This window comes from Hyperoodon ampullatus (genome assembly GCF_949752795.1).
Source record: "Hyperoodon ampullatus genome assembly, chromosome: 19".
NCBI classification, from domain to species: Eukaryota; Metazoa; Chordata; class Mammalia; order Artiodactyla; family Ziphiidae; genus Hyperoodon; species Hyperoodon ampullatus.
In genome coordinates, this window is record NC_136932.1 from 36,641,744 (window position 1) to 36,663,488 (window position 21,745).

A 21,745-nucleotide genomic window follows, 5' to 3' on the forward strand; every position below is an offset into this window, starting at 1 on the left:
TCTTCCCTCAGCAACACCTGGGTTTTTGCAGAAGAGGAAAGTGAGTCCCGAGAACTGCACCCGCCTCTAGGGTCCTTTCGCCCGTCTGAGCCCCGGCTAATGGGGGAGCTTGGATTTCATACGCTCCGTGCCCTTTGCACAGAGTAGCTGCTCAATAAATATGTGTGCATTTGACTTTCCTGGGGGTCGATGGAGGGCAGCCTTGCTCCCGGGGCTCCGCCTTGAAGGGCTCCCTCGGGGGCAGGGCTGGAGCCTGGGGGCAGCAGGGCTCACCTGGTGGGTTCGCCTTCCAGCCGACACGATGAGCAGCGGCACCGAAATGGAAGTGTTCGGCATAGCTGCTCCCTTCCTCCGGAAGTCAGAAAAGGAGAGGATCGAGGCTCAGAACCAGCCTTTTGATGCCAAAACCTACTGCTTTGTGGTCGACTCGAAGGAAGAATATGCCAAGGGGAAAATTAAGAGTACCCAGGATGGGAAGGTCACAGTGGAAACCGAAGACAACAGGGTAAGCCTCATCCACACCCTCTGCAGGCCGGCCAGGCCTCTGTCTGCTCCCCATGGCTGCCCAGTCTGTGCATCCAGTCCATACACGGCCATCTCCAGACGTGGCTCTGGCACCGGAATGCCTCACTGGCATCAACGCCTTAGCATCCCAGGTGTCCTCGGAGGAAGCAGAGTGAATACTGGCCTCAGGCTGCACGGTGGGAGAACCACCTGGTTGTGTGTGGCCCAAACAATCCATGTTTGGGTGCTTTTGTTAATGTTCGTGTCACTCTAGGTCAGAGGGGACCAGCCCTGTGCATCCCAGGGGTGTGGAGTTGGGAGTCCAACAGTAGGAGGACCTCTGTTAGAACACTCTCCTTTGGTAGCCTAGGTTTCCCCCTAATTCTTCTAGCAATAGGCATCTAACTAAGGAAGTAAGGAAAGCGAGTAAAGGACCCTAGTGGACCACAAGCTCGATGTGACATAGCAGCCTTCCCATATCATGGAGGCAATGAGCAGTGTAGCCCACTACATTCTGGCCTAGGTACTGTGGGCATGCTGGGAGGAATTCTGGACTTCACTACTCTCTGGAATCTAGACCAGAAGAATCTGGAAATATTCTAAAAAAAAGTTAAAAAAAAAAAAAAAAAAAAAAAGGTGGGGCGGTGGGGGGGTGGTATCCAAAAGAGAAGTGTAAAGGAAATAGCATCAGCGGGTTGGATGTGAAGCGAAAAGGCACTGAAACTGTCCTGTGATGCTTGCAAGCACTGAAGCTCCAGAGGGCAGCTCTCAGTACATTTCAGACGATGGAGTTAAGAACGGGCTTATGAAGCCTCAGGGAAACACAGAAGGTAGACCTGATGAATGACAATCTAAGACGTCTAGACCCTCACAGGGAGGGCTGATGGCCTAGATGGTTTAAGTGAATCTCTACTTAAAGGCAGGTTTCCCACCGCCTTGCCCAGAGGCGGGGTGGGGAAAAGGACCATCTTCAAAGGAGGTCTCAGACAGGAAGGAGGTGAGGGCAGAGCAGGGGAGAGGAAGCTGAGCTCCACGCCCACTATGCCAGAGTCCTCCGGCCCCGCTGGGCTCTGGGGCAGGGGGCGTCTCCTCTCGAGGGGAGCACAAAGGTGCCTGCCAGCGCCTGGACCACCGCTCTGCCTCGTGGTTCCTTCTCCTGGCTTGCAACACTCCAGCCCCAGAAAGAGCGGGGCTGGTACTCTTCCACAAGCAAGGGCCAGAGGGGGTGAACGGGCAAGATGCGGGGTGGGGGCTTGGCAGCTGCTTTCAGATAGCTCAGAATGCCGGCTAACTCTGGGCACCGGCCTGGTGACCCAAGGCCACCAGCCTCCTCTTCGGTGCCTGCGTCAGGAACACCAGCGGACCTGCCGTGTTCCCTGAGTAGACAGCAGAAACCCATGAGCTGCTGGAGCTGGGTTTCGGCCCAGCCGGCATCACGGAGCTGAGAGGTTCCCGCTGGCACCGCGCCTGCATCATCCCCGCGTCCACCCACAGAGACCCTCTTCTCATTTCTGTCATCCTCCCTCACCTCAGGCCCATCGGAGATGGAAAAAAACAAAAGCCCACGTAACAGAAACAAATCCCATTCCGTCACCACCACTGCAAGCCGCCCCCAGCCCCGTCTCCCTCCCCGTCAAATGGGTGTTTTCTCCAGCACCTGCTTCTTGTGATCTGGGCAAGGGAGACAGATAGCTGCAGGGGCAAAACGCACAGAGAAGCCCAGGTGTGCACTGTACCCCTTCCCTTTCAGACCCTGGTGGTGAAGCCAGAGGACGTGTACGCGATGAACCCACCCAAGTTCGACCGGATCGAGGACATGGCCATGCTGACGCACCTGAATGAACCGGCCGTGCTGTACAACCTCAAGGACCGCTACACCTCCTGGATGATCTACGTCAGTGCCCGCGTTTGCTGGGTTCCCGGGACCTCTGATGGGGTGGGGTGGGGTGGGGCTGAGCTGCTTGTGGGGGGACGGGCTCTAGAAGGACTAGTGCTGACTGAGCTGCTCACCAGAAGAGGGGGAATGAAAAGGAGAAAGGGCGACAGGAGTGGTGCAAGATGAGAAGGTGAGAGATGAACGGGGCGGGAGGAGAGCAGCTGGAAGGACGGGGTGGGCAGGCGAGGTGGGTCCGAGGCTGGGGTCCTCGCGCCGGCACCCACCAGCGGCGGGAGGTCGGTTATAACCCTCGAGTCTCAGCTGCCTCATCTATAAAGAGAAGTCGTATCTTGCCTCCTTTACAAGTTTCTTGTAAAGAAAAGTGAAATAACAAAGAGGGTTTTATGTGTACAGGCACACACCCATGTATACATACATATATATTTTTTACGCTCCCCCAGACCTACTCGGGCCTCTTCTGTGTCACCGTCAACCCTTACAAGTGGCTGCCGGTGTACAACCCCGAGGTGGTGGAGGGCTACCGGGGCAAAAAGCGCCAGGAGGCCCCGCCCCACATCTTCTCCATCTCTGACAACGCCTATCAGTTCATGCTCACGGGTAGGTCTCCAAGGAGGAAGCCTGGAAGCGGGGGGCAAGGCTCAGGGAAGCTGTTATGCGATCCTGCACCCGCCCCATCCAGTGTGCAGCCTCCACACAAAGGACAGGAGGGTAGAGGTGGTTAAAAAAGACGAAAGAGGCCACATATTTTAGGGCCTTGCAGGCCCTGGTGAGAAGTTTGGATTTAGTGCAAGCGTGGGTTACCTCATACAAAACTGACATTTCTGTGGGCCCAAAACAAAGACTGACAATTTCATATGGTTCAGCCTAATACAGTGAGAAGCCCGTGGCTGGGTCTAAGCGGGGGCTTAACACCTCTGAGCCTCATTCTCAAAGAGGAGTCTCTTCAAGCTCCCACCTAGGACTAAACAGGATATTAGTGGGAAAGGGAACTGTGCAGTGAACTCTGACTGCTGGAGACATGGCGGAAAACTGGGAAGCTCTTTTTATTTTTATTAAAAATTTTTTCTTGGACTATAGTTGATTTACAGTGTTGTGTTAGTTTCTGGCGTACAGCAAAGTGATTCAGTTATATATATATATATATTCTTTTCAGATTCTTTTCCACTATGGTCTATTATAGGATACTGAATATAGCTCCCTGTGCTATACAGTAGGACCTTGTTTATTTTATATACAGTCGTTTGCATCTGCTAATCCCGAACTCCTAATTTATCCCTCCCCCACCCCCTGTCCCCTTTGGTAACCATAGGTTTGTTTTCTACCTATGTGAGTCTGTTTCTGTTTTGTACATAAGTTCATTTGTATCACATAATCACATATAGGTGACATCATATGGCATTTGTCTTTCTCTTACTTCTCACTTAGTATGATAATCTCTAGGTCCATCCATGGTGCTGCAAATTACACTACTTCATTCTTTTTTATGGCTGAGTAGTGTTCCAGTGTGTATGTGTATACACACACACACACACACACACACACACACAAACACACCTTCTTTACCCATTCCTCTGTCAGTGGACATTTAGGTTGAGGAAGCTCTTTTTATATTGCTATCAACTCTATTTTATTTTTCCCTTTGGCAGATCGTGAAAACCAGTCTATTCTAATCACGTAAGTATCCAAGGTGTAGAGTGTTTTCACAGCTGTGGCCCTTTGTCCCCAATGCAGAAGGGGAAGATGCCACTTGCTCTGTTTTGTTAAGGAGAAAGTACCGAGAACGAAGTCTGTGATGCAAAGATGTGGGGCTGGGCATTGGGGAGAGACGGGCAGGAAGGCCTGTGAGGCCTCAGGAAGCTGGCGCTCCCCATCCAGCCTGCTCAGCCGTTCTCCCCCGGGGCCCCTGCCTCTCCGCGTGGTCTCACATTTGTTGGGAGGTGCGTGTCTGCTGTGGCTCGGGTGACATCTTAGGGGGCCAATTTACACTCACGGGACTTGTTTCTCTGTCTCTCTCTCTTTCGACTGCTCTGAATAGCGGAGAATCCGGGGCAGGCAAGACCGTGAACACCAAAAGGGTCATCCAGTACTTTGCAACAATTGCAGCGACTGGAGACCTCGCCAAGAAGAAGGACTCCAAAATGAGGGTATGGAGAGGAGAAGCTCTGCTTCCACTGCTGACCTTTGTCTTAACTTCAGAACGAGGGGGCACGGGGAGGCGACACCCCACCTCCTCAAGGAAGGGAGAGCAGGCCAGGATTTAGAGTCTCGCAGGACATCCAGTTCTCCTAGACGACCCAGTGTGTGGTTGATGTTACAGGACCAGATCCTGTGACTGCCTAGAAAACAAGCCTCTAAGGCTCCACTAAGAAAAGTCAGTTTGGGAGCAGCTCACATACACCAGAATCGCACATACCAATTGGAGAGAACTGTAGTGTCTACTTGCCTTTCAAAACGAATATATTATAACTGTATGAAATGAACACCGATGACCTAGCTACCTGGAGAATCAAGGAGCTGAAGGGTTAAATGAGGAGGTTTAGGTCAAGACACCCAGCTTGAGCCAAATCTAACAGAATGGGAAGCGTGAGGCGTGCTGATGGTTTGGCTGGGCCCCAGGCTAGAAAGCAGGGCAGGGCGGGTCTGGCGAGCGGGGCTGCAGGAGCAAAGGCAGCAGGCGCCGCGGAGCTCACTGTCGCGTGCGGCTCTTCCTGCCCTGACTCCCTGCTCCAGGGGACTCTGGAAGACCAGATCATCAGCGCCAACCCGCTGCTGGAGGCCTTCGGGAATGCCAAGACCGTGAGGAACGACAACTCGTCCCGCTTTGTGAGTCTGCACCGGCTCAAGCTGGGATCTCCGCTGAGGCCCGCAAGCAGACGAGGGCCCTGCTTCCAGGAGGCTGCAGTCCTGGGGGTGGACCGCGAAAGAAGGAAACAAATCAACAGGACAGTCTGGGACAAGGATTCCTTGGTAGACAGTGCAGTAAACAGGGCGTGTGGTAGTGTAACTGTGAGCCGGGTCTCCTTTAGACAGGGCTGGCAGGGAAGCCCTCTTGGTCGGGGGGCTGGCCTGTGAACCCCAAGATCCACAGGATGAGGACAGGGGACTGGCGGGGTCAAGGGACCTCAGCGGGCCTGAGGGGCTGCAGCGAGGCAGGCACCATGTGGGGAGGTGGGGAGGGGTGGTAGGGAGGGACCTGGAGCCTCGGAGTCTGTAGGCCAGGAGAAGGGGTTTGGGTTTCATTCAGGAAGCTACTGAGGGATCCTTTAAGAGGGAAGTGATATGGTGTGATTTGCATCTTGAACAGAATCTCTCTTACTTTGTTGACCGTCTTGGGGGTGGGAGGGTGGGGGAGTGGCGTTTGGAGGCAGTGTGGAACAAGGGGATGGAGAAAGGAGACACAGCCAGCCGGAGAGAGGAGAGGGAGAGGAGGACATGCTTCATTTCAAATTACCGGGGAATAAGGTTCCCGTTCACATTCCCCAGGAGATGGGCAGGAACACCTGGAGTCACAGTACACCTGGTCTCCCTTCCTCCACAGGGCAAGTTCATCCGAATCCATTTTGGTACCACGGGCAAGCTGGCCTCTGCAGATATTGAAACGTGTAAGTAGATCCCTGGGATCAGATGATGTCTCGGGACATCAGGGGAGCAGTTTGGAAAACAGTCCTGTGTTTGTGTTTCTAGATCTGCTGGAAAAATCGAGAGTAACCTTCCAGCTGAAGGCTGAGAGGAGCTACCACATCTTCTACCAGATTCTTTCCAACAAGAAGCCCGAGCTCATAGGTGAGGACGTCCCCAGAGGGGTTGGTCTGAGGCATTTCGGCTTTTGGGTGAGTGGACCAAAGAGAGTTGTGTGTATGCACAGGTGACTCGGCAGCCAGCAGAGGAAGCTTGTTTTAGAAATGGGATGTGGCTGTTTTGACAGTGACATGCCAATTTGAAAAACGCAATCCAATGGACAGTAAAAGACTGAGGCACAATTGCCTTCAGCTCTGGTTTATAGAAACTGGCCGAATGACCAAGCATTTAGTGGTCCTCTCGCGCCCCCTTGTGTTCTGGCACAGAAACCAACATTTCACCAAAGGCTGTGAGGCCAACGCACAATCAGATGAACCACCAGCTGGTGGATATACACCCGGCCCTTTGTCCCGCACCTAACAGGGGCCTCGTGCCCTTTGCTCCCTGGCTGTGTTTGCTCAGCCTTCGGGGCCCAAGCCTGGAAACAGGCTGCAGCTTTCCAACAGGTTTTGGAAAAGACTGTGATGCTACGAAATGATCTGTGCTTCCCTCCCCGTGGCTCTGTCCTGGGCCACACTCGGCCAGTTGTCCCGATTAACCTTTCCCAACCGACATGGATCTGCGCCCTTTGCATGCAAAGCAAGAGAATTTAACTATTCTCTCTGTGGTTCTTATCCTACATGGCCTGGGCGGGCTGCAGAGTCTTCCCTGGACTTTATATTTCAGCCACAGCCTGAGTATCGAGAGACTGTTTAAGAGATTTCTAACTCTACCCTCAACCTGGGCCCTAGCAGCAAAAGTCTCAGCTGAGGACACAGAAGCTGAAAGCCCCTAATGGATGTTTTCTTTGCATCCATGTGACCTCCTCTAAATGGTCATCGTTGCAGAGCTGCTGCTTATTACAACCAACCCTTATGACTACCCGTTCATCAGCCAGGGTGAGATCCTGGTGGGCAGCATTGACGATGCGGAGGAGCTGCTGGCTACGGATGTAAGCGGACGGGGGGAGGGGTGGGCACGGGGCTGCTCCTCCATCGCTGGGGTCAACCGGCTGACGTGCTGTCCTCCGATGCCAGAGCGCCATTGACATCCTGGGCTTCACCCCAGAGGAGAAATGTGGACTCTACAAGCTGACAGGTGCCGTGATGCACTACGGGAACATGAAGTTCAAGCAGAAGCAGCGGGAGGAGCAGGCAGAGCCAGACGGCACTGAAGGTACCGCATCACCGCGCGAGGGCCAGGGGGCGTCCAGCTGAGGTCGCTCGGGGCCTTTTTTTTTTTTTTTTCGGTACGCGGGCCTCTCACTGCTGTGGCCTCTCCCGTTGCGGAGCACAGGCTCCGGATGCGCAGGCTCAGCGGCCATGGCTCATGGGCCCAGCTGCTCCGCGGCATGTGGGATCTTCCCGGACCGGGGCACGAACCCGTGTCCCCTGCATCGGCAGGCGGACTCTCAACCACTGCGCCACCAGGGAAGCCCCTCGGGGCCTCTTTTGAAAGCGCTTACTCCTTCTTCTGCCTAGAGAGGCGAACCTCTTCGGGGCTCAGATGCCTACAGGCACGGTTACTGCCCCGTCTGCTGAATCACTAGAATGGTCCTGCTTCAGAAACAGTAAGGAGTGACCAGGGTTTTCTGGAACCCAGTGCCGCCTTTTCATAAAATCTATCATATTCTCTGAGTGACTCAGCTCCCACTGGCCATAGGTAAGCAGTTGAGAGATACGGAATGTAAACACATGAAGATGGGCTGAGCCGAACGTGGAAACATCCGGATGACTTTCAGAGTGGTTCTTCCGCTTTGCCAAGCATCAGGGGTTTCCCTTGTAATCAGCCTTCTTTTCCTGCCAGTGGCTGACAAGACAGCCTATCTGATGGGCCTGAACTCTTCGGACCTCCTGAAAGCTTTGTGCTTCCCCAGAGTGAAAGTTGGGAATGAGTATGTTACCAAGGGCCAGACTGTGGACCAGGTAAGTGGCTGCTGCAGGCTGGGAAAGGACGCAGCACACGACAGCCGCTGCCTCCAGACTCACCGGCTGGCCCCTCCGCACAGGTGCACCACGCCGTGAACGCCCTCTCCAAATCCGTCTACGAGAAGCTGTTCTTGTGGATGGTCACCCGCATCAACCAGCAGCTGGACACCAAACTGCCAAGACAGCACTTCATTGGCGTCCTGGACATCGCGGGCTTTGAGATCTTTGAGGTTTGTGTTATACTCGTTTGGCTTTGTGTTGGGGGCTGGGTTTCATGATCCTATAGGCAAGATGTCAAGGCAGCCCACACGTCATCCAGCATCACATCTTGGAGGAGAACGAGACGGAGGGTGGATCAGGTAGAAGGGAACGTGGAAGGGTTTGTATTATTTTAAGAGGGAGGAAGGCTTGTGCCAAGTGGAACTTTAAAGACATTCTTAAATGGATAAAAGAAAAAAAATCAAATGCAATTACTGACAATAGGGAGAGCCAGAAACAGAGAAGAAGCTGACAATAAGCCAACCATGCGATATTTTACATAAATATCCCACTGGCTCTGGGTTAGAAGCATATAGCCATTCATCAAAGCATATATTTGATGTCTGCCAGGTATAAGACTTGCAGGTGAAAAAAAGATGAGCTTGTAGTTTGTAGAGGACAACGAGAAGTGTGTAAGGCACACAGAAGACCAACTACAGATAAGGCAGACCGTGGCCAGCGCCCAGGAGAGGCCCAGACCGTGGACTCAGGAGAAGCATCCTCTAGCTGGAAATCAGAGAAGACTCCAAGGACATGTGATCTCTGCTGAGCCCAAGAATGTGCCCAGACCTGAAAGCATAAATGAGCTGGCGAGAGCCCGAGACCATGAGGAGGAAGGCTGGTGGGTCTTTGGCTTTGAAAGAAGTCTAACTTTTCATGTGAACGTTATGTTTTGGTGTTAGTACAACAGCCTGGAGCAGCTGTGCATCAACTTCACCAACGAGAAGCTGCAGCAGTTCTTCAACCACCACATGTTCGTGCTGGAGCAGGAGGAGTACAAGAAGGAGGGCATCGAGTGGGAGTTCATCGACTTCGGGATGGACCTGGCCGCCTGCATTGAGCTCATCGAGAAGGTACCTACTGTGTGCACTCAGCAGCCACCCCTCGCCGACCTGCTGCTTGACACTGCAGCTCATACCTGCCCCGTATGCACTCTGCCTTGGTCCAGCCGATGGGCATCTTCTCCATCCTGGAAGAGGAGTGCATGTTCCCCAAGGCCACAGACACCTCCTTCAAGAATAAGCTGTATGACCAGCACCTGGGCAAGTCCAGCAACTTCCAGAAGCCCAAGGTGGTCAAGGGCAGGGCCGAGGCCCACTTCTCGCTGATCCACTATGCGGGCACCGTGGACTACAGCGTCTCGGGCTGGCTGGAGAAGAACAAGGACCCCCTGAACGAGACGGTGGTCAGCCTGTACCAGAAGTCCTCCAACAGGCTCCTGGCACACCTCTATGCCACCTTCGCCACGGCAGACGGTAACAGACTCCGCGGGGTGCCTCGGACCCGCACTTTTTCACTCCACTCAGCCCACGGGACTGGAACAGCTCTGCAGGTCTGCTGACAGCACATGCATCTTTTCTTTCTTTCAGCTGACAGCGGAAAGAAGAAAGTTGCCAAGAAAAAGGGCTCTTCCTTCCAAACCGTCTCTGCCCTTTTCAGGGTAAGAAAGATACAAATTCATTTGCTTGTAATTAGTTTAAGTCATCTCAAAATGAGCAACACAGAGATGCTAAACTTGATTCACTCAAGAACAGTGACGTGGTCTTAACCTGGCTACTGTCACTAGGGAGAGTGAGTGGCAGTGTGGTGATATACAGATGAGGTCTGATAAATGCAGGACCAGAACTGAACCACCACTCTAAACGGCATCAGCTGCGGGTGCTGGCTGGCCTGCGAGGCGAGTCCTCAGTACAAACTTTCCGACCTGCCTGAAGGACACAGGCAGTGCATGTCAGGTGCCCAGTGGAGCTGGATACTTCTCTTGAGTTGACTTCAGAGGGCATTTTGTACTTGGTTAGTCTCTGGTGGTTCATTGCGAAGCAAAAGTCCGTTATATCAGTTATTTGCCTACACTTCTAGCCAAAGGATTATTAAAAGAAAGAGTTAAATAATATCTTTATTCCTTAGAATTTATGATAAATTTAAGATACATATCTTACTTTTTTGTTACAATGCATCTCTGTGTCTGTAAAAGCCTATAGTAGGCTCACTATCAAATTTAATCTTTTCCTTTTAGGAAAACCTGAACAAGCTGATGTCAAATTTAAGAACAACCCACCCTCACTTTGTGCGCTGTATAATTCCCAACGAAACCAAAACCCCAGGTAAGACACCCGCTGGCTCTGAAGGTGGCACTCTGGTTTTAGGAGGTTCTGTGTGAAGCTGACGTTTGTTGCTTCTCTTCTCAGGGGCCATGGAGCACAGCCTTGTCCTGCACCAGCTGCGCTGTAACGGTGTCCTGGAGGGCATCCGTATCTGCAGGAAGGGCTTCCCAAACAGGATTCTCTATGGGGATTTTAAACAAAGGTGTGTGATAAAAAATGTTCTATTTGCTTCTTGAGAAGATGTGTAAATGCTGGAACTTGAGCGGGAGAAATACTGGTATGAAAAGACCCGTTTCAAAAGAACAGCTATGGTCTCCATGTAGAATGATTAACCTACCACTTGGCCAAGGTATACATACAGTTTTCTCCCACATTCTCTCAGGAGCTTATCTGATATACAACACGTCAGAAAAACACCTGGCCTAAGAGTCAGTAAGCCTAGATTCTAGGCCACTATCTGGCCTGTGACCAAGAGCAAGCTTCCTTCCCGCTCTGGACCTTGGCCTTCTTGCCTCTTGGAAGAGAGGCCTGAACTGGTTTCCAAAGTTCATGTCTTTGCTAATAGTCTACGATGTTTCTGTGTCCACAACGGCAGATACCGAGTGCTGAATGCCAGCGCCATCCCTGAGGGGCAGTTCATCGACAGCAAGAAGGCGTGTGAAAAGCTGCTGGCATCCATCGACATTGACCACACTCAGTACAAGTTTGGACACACCAAGGTACTGCGTCAGCTCTGACAGATGTTGGCGTGTGGTCCCTGTTAGACTTCTCCAGAAAACTGACTTAAGTCATCCTTCTCCCCTCAAGGTGTTCTTCAAGGCTGGCTTGCTGGGAACCCTGGAGGAAATGCGGGATGACCGCCTGGCCAAGCTCATCACCCGGACGCAAGCCGTGTGCAGAGGGTTCCTCATGCGCGTGGAATTCCAGAAGATGGTGCAGAGAAGGTCGCGCGGGGTCTGTGCTCAGACCTGAGCTCTTCGGGAGAAGTGGGGAGTCTCTCTTAGAAAAAAACTGATGTTTTGTTTTTAGGGAGTCCATCTTCTGCATCCAGTACAACATCCGAGCCTTCATGAACGTCAAGCACTGGCCCTGGATGAAACTCTTCTTCAAGATCAAGCCCCTGCTGAAGAGTGCCGAGACAGAGAAGGAGATGGCCACCATGAAGGAAGAGTTCCAGAAAACTAAAGATGAACTCGCCAAGTCAGAGGCAAAAAGGAAGGAACTGGAGGAAAAATTGGTGACTCTAGTACAAGAGAAGAATGACCTGCAGCTCCAAGTACAAGCTGTAGGTGTTTAGGAATTTTTTTAAAACTTTCCTTCTAGATTTGATTATTTAAGAAAACGATTTTTGGTGGGAGTTTTGCTTTTTAGTTGCGATGCTTCATAAAGGTCTTCATATATAACAAAATACTGGAATGTCACAAATCTTATCTTTTAACCATTAAAGGAAATCATGATTCTTTTTTCTTCTTTTAAGGAAAGTGAAAACTTGTTGGATGCAGAGGAAAGATGTGATCAACTGATCAAAGCCAAGTTCCAGCTGGAGGCAAAGATCAAGGAGGTGACTGAGAGAGCTGAGGATGAGGAAGAGCTCAATGCTGAGCTGACGGCCAAGAAGAGAAAACTGGAGGACGAATGTTTGGAACTGAAGAAAGACATAGATGACCTTGAGCTGACACTGGCCAAGGTTGAGAAGGAGAAACATGCCACAGAGAACAAGGTGGTACACTCTTTGTGGGCCCTTCCAGCTTGATGTGGTCAATGCAAACCTGACTTGGTCTCTTCTTATAATTGCCTGTGGCTTCTTCTTAGGTTAAAAACCTTACTGAGGAACTCGCTGGTTTGGATGAAACCATTGCAAAGTTAACCAGGGAGAAGAAAGCCCTCCAAGAGGCCCACCAGCAGACCCTGGATGACCTCCAAGCTGAAGAAGACAAAGTCAATTCCTTGAGCAAAATCAAGAGTAAACTGGAACAGCAGGTGGATGATGTGAGTAAAGGATGCTATTTGGGAGGCCTGGGCCTCAGGGTTGGAAGAGCCCCCGAGGACCCTCTGGTGCAAAGCATTTGTTCTCAAAAGGAAATGGTGCCTTTTGCAGCTGGAAAGCTCCCTAGAACAAGAAAAGAAGCTTCGTGTAGACCTGGAAAGGAACAAAAGGAAGCTTGAGGGAGACTTGAAGCTTGCCCACGAGTCCATATTGGATCTGGAGAATGACAAGCAACAGCTGGATGAAAGGCTCAAGAAGTGCGCCCCGAAACCACCATTCAGATTTCCAATTCCCGGGTATTTGGTCTTCACACGTTCTGCATTTCCCTTCACAGGAAGGATTTCGAGTACAGTCAACTGCAAAGCAAAGTGGAAGATGAGCAGACTCTGGGCCTGCAGTTTCAGAAGAAAATCAAAGAGCTACAGGTAGGAGGCGTTTGGGACTCTTCTTTCACATGTGGTCACATACAGTGGGTGGGGGGGGGTGTCTACTGCACATCATTAGAGCAAAGCGGGCAGGACCGTGAGTCTCCTTTCTGCTAGGCTGACGCAGTAGTGATGAACAGTTTTTCCGTAATTATTGACAAAGTACATAATTGAAGTATTTCAAGTCCACATGCAGTTGGAATGGACTATATCCTGGGTGGCTGCTGCAGGGGTAATGCCTGTGTTGAGGCAGGAAAAACTCATGTCAGAGGAAATTCGCAGCATTGGTATCGTTCCGGGATCAGTCTGAGAGCTGGTTTGTCTAATGGGAGGGGAAACTAGCCTGGTGTTGACGCTGGAAGTCAGGAGTGTCGTGGGGCGGCCTGCCCTCACAGGCCCGCACCGAGGAGCTGGAGGAGGAGATCGAGGCAGAGCGGGCCTCCCGCGCCAAAGCAGAGAAGCAGCGCTCGGACCTCTCCCGGGAGCTGGAGGAGATCAGCGAGCGGCTGGAGGAGGCAGGCGGCGCCACATCCACCCAGATAGAGCTCAACAAGAAGCGGGAGGCCGAGTTCCTGAAGCTGCGCCGGGACCTGGAGGAGGCCACCCTGCAGCACGAGGCCACGGCGGCCGCGCTGAGGAAGAAGCACGCGGACAGTGTGGCCGAGCTGGGGGAGCAGATTGACAACCTGCAGAGGGTCAAGCAGAAGCTGGAGAAGGAGAAGAGCGAGCTCAAGCTGGAGCTCGACGACCTCGGCAGCAACGTGGAGAGCGTGTCCAAGTCCAAGGTGCGGGGTGGGGGGCGCCTCATCCTCAGGTGAGGGGGACCCTGCGTCCTTCCCACCTGAGCACTGCCTCAGCTTCCTCCCCCTTCTCAACCCTGCAGGCGAATCTGGAAAAAATCTGCCGCACTCTGGAGGATCAGTTAAGCGAGGCCAGGGGCAAGAATGAGGAAAGTCAGAGGAGCCTGAGCGAACTGACCGCACAGAAGTCACGGCTGCAGACGGAGGCCGGTGAGCGACGGGAAGTGGCGGGGGCGGTGCCTCCTGGACACCCACAGAGGGCAACTGGTCAGAACGAAAGGCAGGGTTGGTTTGGGGGAGGATTTCTAGGGAAGCAGATTTTCAGGAGAGAGGCAATCAGAATAACCCACGAAAGCTCCATTTAGAATGTCCCAAAGGACGAGAGCACTGAAAGTTCAGGAAGCAGGAGAGAGACATGGACTGGAGTGCGGAGGGACTCCAAACACCACCTGCTTTGAGCGCTTTCAAAGTTAATGTAGCCCTGCCTCAGAAAGAACCTAGAGGGCGGAAGTGGGGCCAGGAACCAAGTCCCATGGCGTTTCTACTTCTCGCTGCACAGTAATGCAGATTCGTTGTCTGCAATGGAGCATTTTAAACAGTACAGAAAGAAACACGGCCAATTTGTATAGGCTCTAGGTGTGTGATAAAAATACAGGGGAACATTACCCGGGACTTCCACCTAGAAAACGTGGCTCCCCCAGCGCTGGTCCTCCAGCCCATCGTCACAGTGAACCAGTCTTTTGTAGCAGCTCGACCAAGACAGTGACAAAAAGAAGTTCAGGGGCCACTTCTACCATGATCTTGGGAGTTCACCCCTGGAGTCCAAAGGCCTCTCCCCCACCTTCTTTTTCTCTTGCCTCTACATAAGCATACAAACCAGAACCACCAAAGCCACCCAAAAATCCAGCTTTAAACTACTGAAGCTAGAAGTCCTAAGGAATGCAGCTAAGAGATGCAGTATTTCCCCCAGTGACAAATCAGCAAACAGCTGGAAGCACCAGCCACTGAAAGGTCTGATGGGAGTGTTTAGGTGGTGAGGTTTTGGTTTACAATTATTCTTAAGTTTTATTGACAGAAGTTACTCCACGCTTCTGGAAGTTTTCAACAGTATCTTACCAGGGTGTGCTTTCAGTTTCCTCTTCATGGACACATCCCTTCGCCCCCAAGAAAGGACCACACCTTGTAATTTACTTTCTCCCCAGATCTCAGCACAGTGCAGTGCCTTACATACAGTAGGAACCTGGTGAGTGAGTGAAAACATTTTCCTTCTGGACACAGGTGAGCTGAGTCGTCAACTGGAAGAAAAGGAGAGCATAGTATCACAACTTTCCAGAAGCAAGCAAGCGTTTACCCAGCAAGTAGAAGAGCTCAAGAGGCAGTTAGAGGAAGAGAGCAAGGTGCGTCACCAGCCTGCAGAAACAAAAGGCAGCCTTACTCATAGGTGATGACAGCGGGAGCACGCTTGGATTGCATCATGCACACAGCACTAAAATAGTCATCCGCTGGGGCCTCTCCTCTGTCCTGACTTTTGCAGGCCAAGAATGCCCTGGCCCACGCCCTGCAGTCCTCCCGCCACGACTGTGACCTGCTGCGGGAACAGTATGAGGAGGAACAGGAAGCTAAGGCCGAGATGCAGAGGGCGCTGTCCAAGGCCAACAGCGAGGTGGCCCAGTGGAGGACCAAATACGAGACGGACGCCATCCAGCGCACGGAGGAGCTGGAGGAGGCCAAGTACACAACTCTATTTGTCTTCAGAAGAAATAGAGCTCCTAGATGATCAAGTGACAGAAGGCATCGACTTTAGAACTACCTGGGAGGGAATTTGTTATGATGTTTCCCCATCTTCTATGTCTTTTAAGGCAGTTCTGTGCCAGTAGAGGGACCTGGTGTTAGCACATTTCATTGAGACAAACGACTTTGACCTTGGCTAGAGAAAAGGCAGGCTATTGATCACTGATTTTTAGCAGACAGGAAGTTCTCCTGGGCTTATGAAAGGAAATCAGCATTTGAATCACATAAATTAGTGATTCCAACTTGATGAATAGTGATGTTCAGGAGGATTGAAACTTAAGGCATCCACTTCTCTTTCACATTCTTCAAGGAAAAAGCTCGCTCAGCGCCTTCAGGATTCCGAGGAGCAGGTTGAGGCGGTGAACGCTAAGTGCGCTTCCCTGGAGAAGACCAGGCAGAGGCTGCAAGCAGAGGTGGAGGACCTGATGGGCGATGTGGACAGAGCCAACTCCCTGGCTGCCGCTCTGGACAAGAAGCAGAGGAACTTTGACAAGGTGCGGGGTGAGCTCCCTGCCAGCTGAGCGCCGTGACACAGGGGTACCTGGTGGTACCTGACTACCAGTAGCAGTGTGATCTCGGGCGAGCCCCTGAAACAGAATGGGAGTGGGATGCGGGGGCAGGTCCCTTTCAAACACTGTCAGTGGAAACAAGCCACCGCCTCCAATGTTGTCCAGTCCCGAGCGTTTTTGTACCCCCACACGGCTGGTCTGTCTGGGGGGCTGATGTGGGAATCCAACTCGGGTCCTGCTGCGAGGCTTTGTGGCAGCTTCCCCTGCAGTGTGAGAGGTAAGGTTGATTTGAAACAAAGTTTTAATGAAATATTTAGAAGTGCAGGGCCATTTTCATATTGGGAAAAGGGCAGTTCGGCCCAGCTAATTCCTTCTCGAAGGATCCACTTGCTTTTCATAGAGGGCAGTTGTTACTGACCAGTGACTGATCTTGAGTCAATTTATGCAATGAAATCTTGGATAGCCAACAGTCAGGAACAAGGGGCTAGGCAAGTGACATGGCAGAGATGGCCCCAGCCCCCAGAGTGCTCACCCTCACAGGCGTACTTAGATAGAAGCTAGAGGAGAGGCGCTCGTCAACAGAGGTGCCGTCTTCCTCCCCGGTGCTGCAGGTGCTCGCCGAATGGAAAACCAAGTGTGAGGAGAGCCAGGCAGAGCTGGAGGCATCTCTGAAGGAATCCCGCTCCCTGAGTACCGAGCTCTTCAAACTGAAAAATGCCTATGAAGAAGCCTTAGATCAACTTGAAACTGTGAAACGGGAAAATAAGAATTTAGAGCGTAAGCAATTTGTCTGAAATCCTGCTTCATGCTATTGCCAGAGCGTGGGGCTGGAGGGCCGTGACTGCAGGACCCAAACCCCTACACGAGAGTCCGTTACTGCACACACAGGAAGCGTTCAGATCCGAGGGATTGTTTCTGAGTCTCTCTATATACAGTATCTTATCTCTAGGAAACAGCATCCTTAGAACTATGATAAACTAGTTAAAAGCATTCAGTTGGTGCTTACTCTGCCTGGAAAACTGCACAGAGAACGTTCCAAGGCAACCAAACCTCTTTCTTTGCAGAGGAGATAGCAGATCTCACAGAACAAATTGCTGAGAATGGTAAAACCATCCATGAACTGGAGAAATCAAGAAAGCAGATCGAGCTGGAAAAGGCTGATATCCAGCTGGCTCTTGAGGAAGCAGAGGTGAGCAGAACGCCGGCAAGGCATTGGCCTGGAACAGATGCTATGATGGTGGGGCTCCAGCCTGGGAGGCCAGCTGGCCCCGATCTGGGTCTGTAAAGTCACAGTCCTAATGCCGGCTCCTTTCCTATCAAATTGCATGGACTAATACCTGTGAATACCTGTGAATTATCTTGAACTTACTGGAGAAAATCATTACGTTAAAATAGGTCTAAAAATGAGATTTTACAAAAATCTTAGATGAATTTAAAATATCTATAAAGTGCCTTAAGCACCTAAGAAATGTGATGATTTAAATGTTATTGTTTGATAGTATAATAAAAACAAAGTGCAATGAAACATTTTATTTCTGCATTGAAGGTAAGTTAGGGATTTTTTTTTAAAAGATAGTTTTGAATATTTCAGAGTTAGAATTATGAACATTCTATTGGAATTTTTTTGCCCCAAAGAGTAGTGTAGCAGGCTCTCTCCCATCACTGGTACTACTTCTGTCTTGATCTTGTTCTTCAAAGGCCGCTCTTGAGCATGAAGAGGCCAAGATCCTCCGAATCCAGCTGGAACTCTCCCAAGTGAAATCAGAAATCGATAGAAAGGTGGCCGAGAAAGACGAAGAGATCGAGCAGCTGAAGAGGAACTACCAGAGAGCAGTAGAAACGATGCAGAGCGCCCTGGACGCCGAGGTGCGGAGCCGGAACGAGGCCATCAGGATCAAGAAGAAGATGGAGGGGGACCTGAACGAAATCGAGATCCAGCTGAGCCACGCCAACCGCCAGGCCGCAGAGACCCTCAAACACCTGCGGAGCGTCCAGGGGCAGCTGAAGGTTTGCGAGCTCCCCGGTGGGAAGCCTCTCCCATCCTCAGACACGCACAGCCATCGGCTGGGCTCGTGGTCCTCAGGCCTCAACTTCAGCCGGACGTTTCTGTTACTGTCTGGCCAGGATACCCAGCTCCACCTGGATGATGCTCTCCGGGGCCAGGAGGACCTGAAGGAGCAGCTGGCGATCGTGGAGCGCAGAGCCAACCTGCTGCAGGCCGAGATCGAGGAGCTGCGGGCCACCCTGGAGCAGACGGAGAGGAGCAGGAAGACGGCGGAGCAGGAGCTCCTGGACGCCAGCGAGCGCGTCCAGCTCCTGCACAGCCAGGTGGGAGAGGGGAGGCGGGGCGGGGCCGCTGCGCTCGGGGGACGCCTGGCTAACTCCACTCTCCCGCCCCAGAACACCAGTCTCATCCACACCAAGAAGAAGCTGGAGACAGACCTCCTGCAGCTCCAAAGCGAGGTGGAGGACGCCAGCAGGGACGCGAGGGGCGCTGAAGAGAAAGCGAAGAAGGCCATCACGGACGTGAGGCTCCTCCCTGCCCTGCATGGCTGCCAGGATTGCGTTTCATCTAAGCCCCCTTCCTCTCCAACCCATTAGACAAGGTGGGGCCTTCCCAGGGCACATGTGGTGTGAGTTCTGCTCCAGAAGCGCTCCCCACCTCCCCGGGAACTCAGCACGTCTCCTCCCACACGTTTAAATGGTGGACGTGAGAAATAAGGGAGTGTGGATAAAAAAAGACCGGAAGGGATTATCTTCCTCTCTTATGCCCTCGGGGAGGTATGCTCTTCTTTCCTTCAGCGTATGACTGATTCCAGATATAAAAAGGAGGCCCTCAGATGCCAGGATCCCACCAAGCGTCACCTCCCAGGAAGCTGGCTTCCCTCTGCTTACCGGCACCCAGCCTTCCTGCTTCAGAGGTCTTGGTTCTGGGCTCGTGGCCCCCACAGCGCCCCCTGCTGCTCGATGGAGGGCACAACCTTGTGACGATTCCTCCCTGCTTGCTCAGGCACCCCCAGCTCCCTAGAGGCCTTCCCTTAGCCTCATTACCCCACGCCCGTGATGCTAGGTTACGAACTCAGAATTCTCTAAGTCACGGGTTGGTGATAATGGTGATAAGGAAAGAAGGAATCTCCTTGGACCTGGGGAGGTCCCAAGGAGGCCAGTTTAAGAAAGGGAAGAAACCATTTCCCATCCAGCCCCTGAAGGTTTCACTTCTTAGCTTATGCTACATGCCTGGTGCAGCTCTTCTCAGATTCCATGGTGGACGGTGGGCTCAGTCATCCCGTTACCTGTTGTCCTTTGTCATCAGCATGGCCCTGGTCCTCCGGGTACCCAGATTTCGACAGCTCCAAGCACTTGACCTTGGTCTGCATCTGAGTGGGATGATGTGCTTTTCAGGCGGCCATGATGGCCGAGGAGCTGAAGAAGGAGCAGGACACCAGCGCCCACCTGGAGCGGATGAAGAAGAACCTGGAGCAGACGGTGAAGGACCTGCAGCACCGCCTGGACGAGGCTGAGCAGCTGGCCCTGAAGGGCGGGAAGAAGCAGATCCAGAAGCTGGAGGCGCGGGTACTTGCGGGGCAGACCCCGGCCTACGCAGAGCTTTCCGGCCTCTCCCGTTCGTGCTCCAGCCCCAGACTAATTTACACACCTTCCCCCAGATCCGAGAGCTGGAGTTTGAGCTTGAAGGGGAGCAGAAGAAGAACACTGAGTCTGTCAAGGGCCTGAGGAAGTATGAGCGGCGGGTCAAGGAGTTAACTTACCAGGCAAGTGGAAAGAAACCCCCCGGTCATTTCCTCTGTGAAGTGCAAACACCCCCCCACCCACCGGGGTCCTCTCTCCAGAAAACGGGGAGAAATCCTTTAGCCCCAGAGAACGGGGACCTCTTGCATCCCTGCCGGCCCCTGGCTAAGTACTGTCCCATGTTCTCTCTTTCAGTGCGAAGAGGACAGGAAGAACGTGGTGCGATTACAGGATCTGGTGGACAAACTTCAAGTGAAGGTCAAGTCCTACAAGAGGCAGGCCGAGGAGGCTGTAAGTCAGCGGGACCCCAGCGCGGCGCCTGGCCTGTTTCTCCCTGTGAGCCCCCAAGAAGCGCTCGCTGATCGTACACGGCCCCCCTCCGCCCCGGCTCTTTGCTTTTAGGATGAACAAGCCAACGCTCATCTCACCAAGTTCCGGAAGGCTCAGCATGAGCTGGAGGAGGCTGAAGAACGGGCCGATATCGCCGAATCTCAAGTCAATAAGCTGCGCGCGAAGACCAGAGACTTCACCTCCAGCCGGGTAGGTGGTCCCGCGGCACTGGGTGGGGAGGGCGATGCGGCAGGAGGTGTGGCTCCCGGGGAGGAACCCGCCGTGATGGACGGGACCCTGGAGAACCTTCGACTTTAGAACTGGTTAGTCTCCGGCTCAGGAAGGGAAAGGATTTGCTTAAAGCCACGTAGCTGCGTAGAGCCCGGCTAAACCCAGGTCTATGAGTCCCAGTAGAACACCGTCCTGAAAAGCGGCGAGAGGTTCCTGCGTGGGCTCGGGCGCCCTCTGCCGGCCGGCCGCCGTCTCTGCGCCCACTGTAGGTGTAGGTTCCTAGATCCCTGGGCTGTTCTGAGGACCAGGCTCTCAGGCTGTGGGGTGACTGCCGCCACGGCTGCACTTGTGTATCCGCCTGCGATCCAAGGAATATCCCGTGTCCCGCTGAGACAGACAAGCAAGCAACCCCAGATGCTTGCTGGGAGGGGGCGTGGCCGGAAATGCGGCTCTGCCATCTGACAGAACTCAAAATGCCCACTTTCTCCCCAGATGGTGGTCCATGAGAGTGAAGAGTGAGTGATCCTACGCTGGAACAGGACAGAAAATATGCGAAATATGTATTTTCATGGTTCCTGACCCTTATACTTAATTTCCATGTGATTGCTTTACACATGCAATAAATTTTGCTTTGTTGTCAATTTTGGGCTGTGTCGTTGTATTTGTTTTCTCTTCCCGGTGTGGAAATGGTTCATTGGTGGTATTTATGCCCAATGTTGAAATCTCGGTATGCAGATCATTTGGCCTATTTTCAGGTGCATGTATGTGGGGACAGGGAGAGACTGCGTTTGGTTTAAATTTGAGATTAGAGCAGAAATAAAAAGTACTTCTAGGTTAACCACTGCTGTGGTGGGAGGAGGGGGAGATTGTCCAAGCGTCATCTCCACTATGACATGGGGGAAACACGAAGGTTTGGTTCAGGAAAGCCCGTCTCAAGTTGAATAGGGTTTTAAGGCAGAGGCCAGAGTCCCCCTCCATCTTCTCAGGGAACTACCCTGGAATCTAGCAAAAGTTTGTCAGGCAGCTCCACACAGCGCTGTGCTAACTACTAGGAATACACAATGAGTAAAAACAGTGTCGGGTCCCTCCAAGAACTCGCGGTAAATCTACCACTGAGGTGCTGGGAGAACTGGACAGCTACACGTAAAAGAGTGAGATTAGAACACTCCCTAACACCATACACACAAATAATAAAATAAACGGATTACAGACCTAATTGTAAGGCCAGACACTATAAAACTCTTAGAGGAAAAAACATAGGCAGAACACTCTATGACCTAAATCACAGAAAGATCCTTTTTGACCCACCTCCTAGAGAAATGGAAATAAAAACAAAAATAAATGGGACCTAATGAGACTTAAAAGCTTTTGCACATCAAAGGAAACCATAAGCAAGATGAAAAGACAACCCTCAGAATGGGAGAAAATATTTGCAAACGAAGCAACTGACAAAGGA

The 21,745-nt window shown here is 52.2% G+C and overlaps 1 protein-coding gene across 1 annotated transcript; it reads left to right on the plus strand.

The window, feature by feature from the left end:
- Positions 1-286: 286 nt before the first annotated feature.
- On the plus strand, positions 287-20,808 carry LOC307068411 (myosin-3; the record flags this gene model as incomplete). Its single annotated transcript, XM_079726253.1, has 39 exons — positions 287-505; positions 2,255-2,398; positions 2,842-2,998; positions 4,048-4,075; positions 4,437-4,545; positions 5,132-5,224; positions 5,940-6,003; positions 6,086-6,184; positions 7,027-7,130; positions 7,216-7,354; positions 7,985-8,103; positions 8,187-8,336; positions 9,048-9,218; positions 9,314-9,620; positions 9,735-9,805; positions 10,382-10,469; positions 10,554-10,671; positions 11,065-11,188; positions 11,277-11,413; positions 11,499-11,754; positions 11,947-12,189; positions 12,282-12,458; positions 12,568-12,713; positions 12,791-12,881; positions 13,277-13,666; positions 13,765-13,891; positions 14,960-15,078; positions 15,216-15,412; positions 15,783-15,966; positions 16,593-16,758; positions 17,046-17,170; positions 17,680-17,988; positions 18,106-18,309; positions 18,382-18,507; positions 19,384-19,554; positions 19,647-19,751; positions 19,924-20,019; positions 20,131-20,268; positions 20,782-20,808. The coding sequence occupies exons 1-39, from the start codon at positions 302-304 to the stop codon at positions 20,806-20,808; spliced, it is 5,823 nt and encodes a 1,940-aa protein (XP_079582379.1). The 5' UTR covers positions 287-301.
- Between the last annotated feature and the right edge of the window lie 937 nt (positions 20,809-21,745).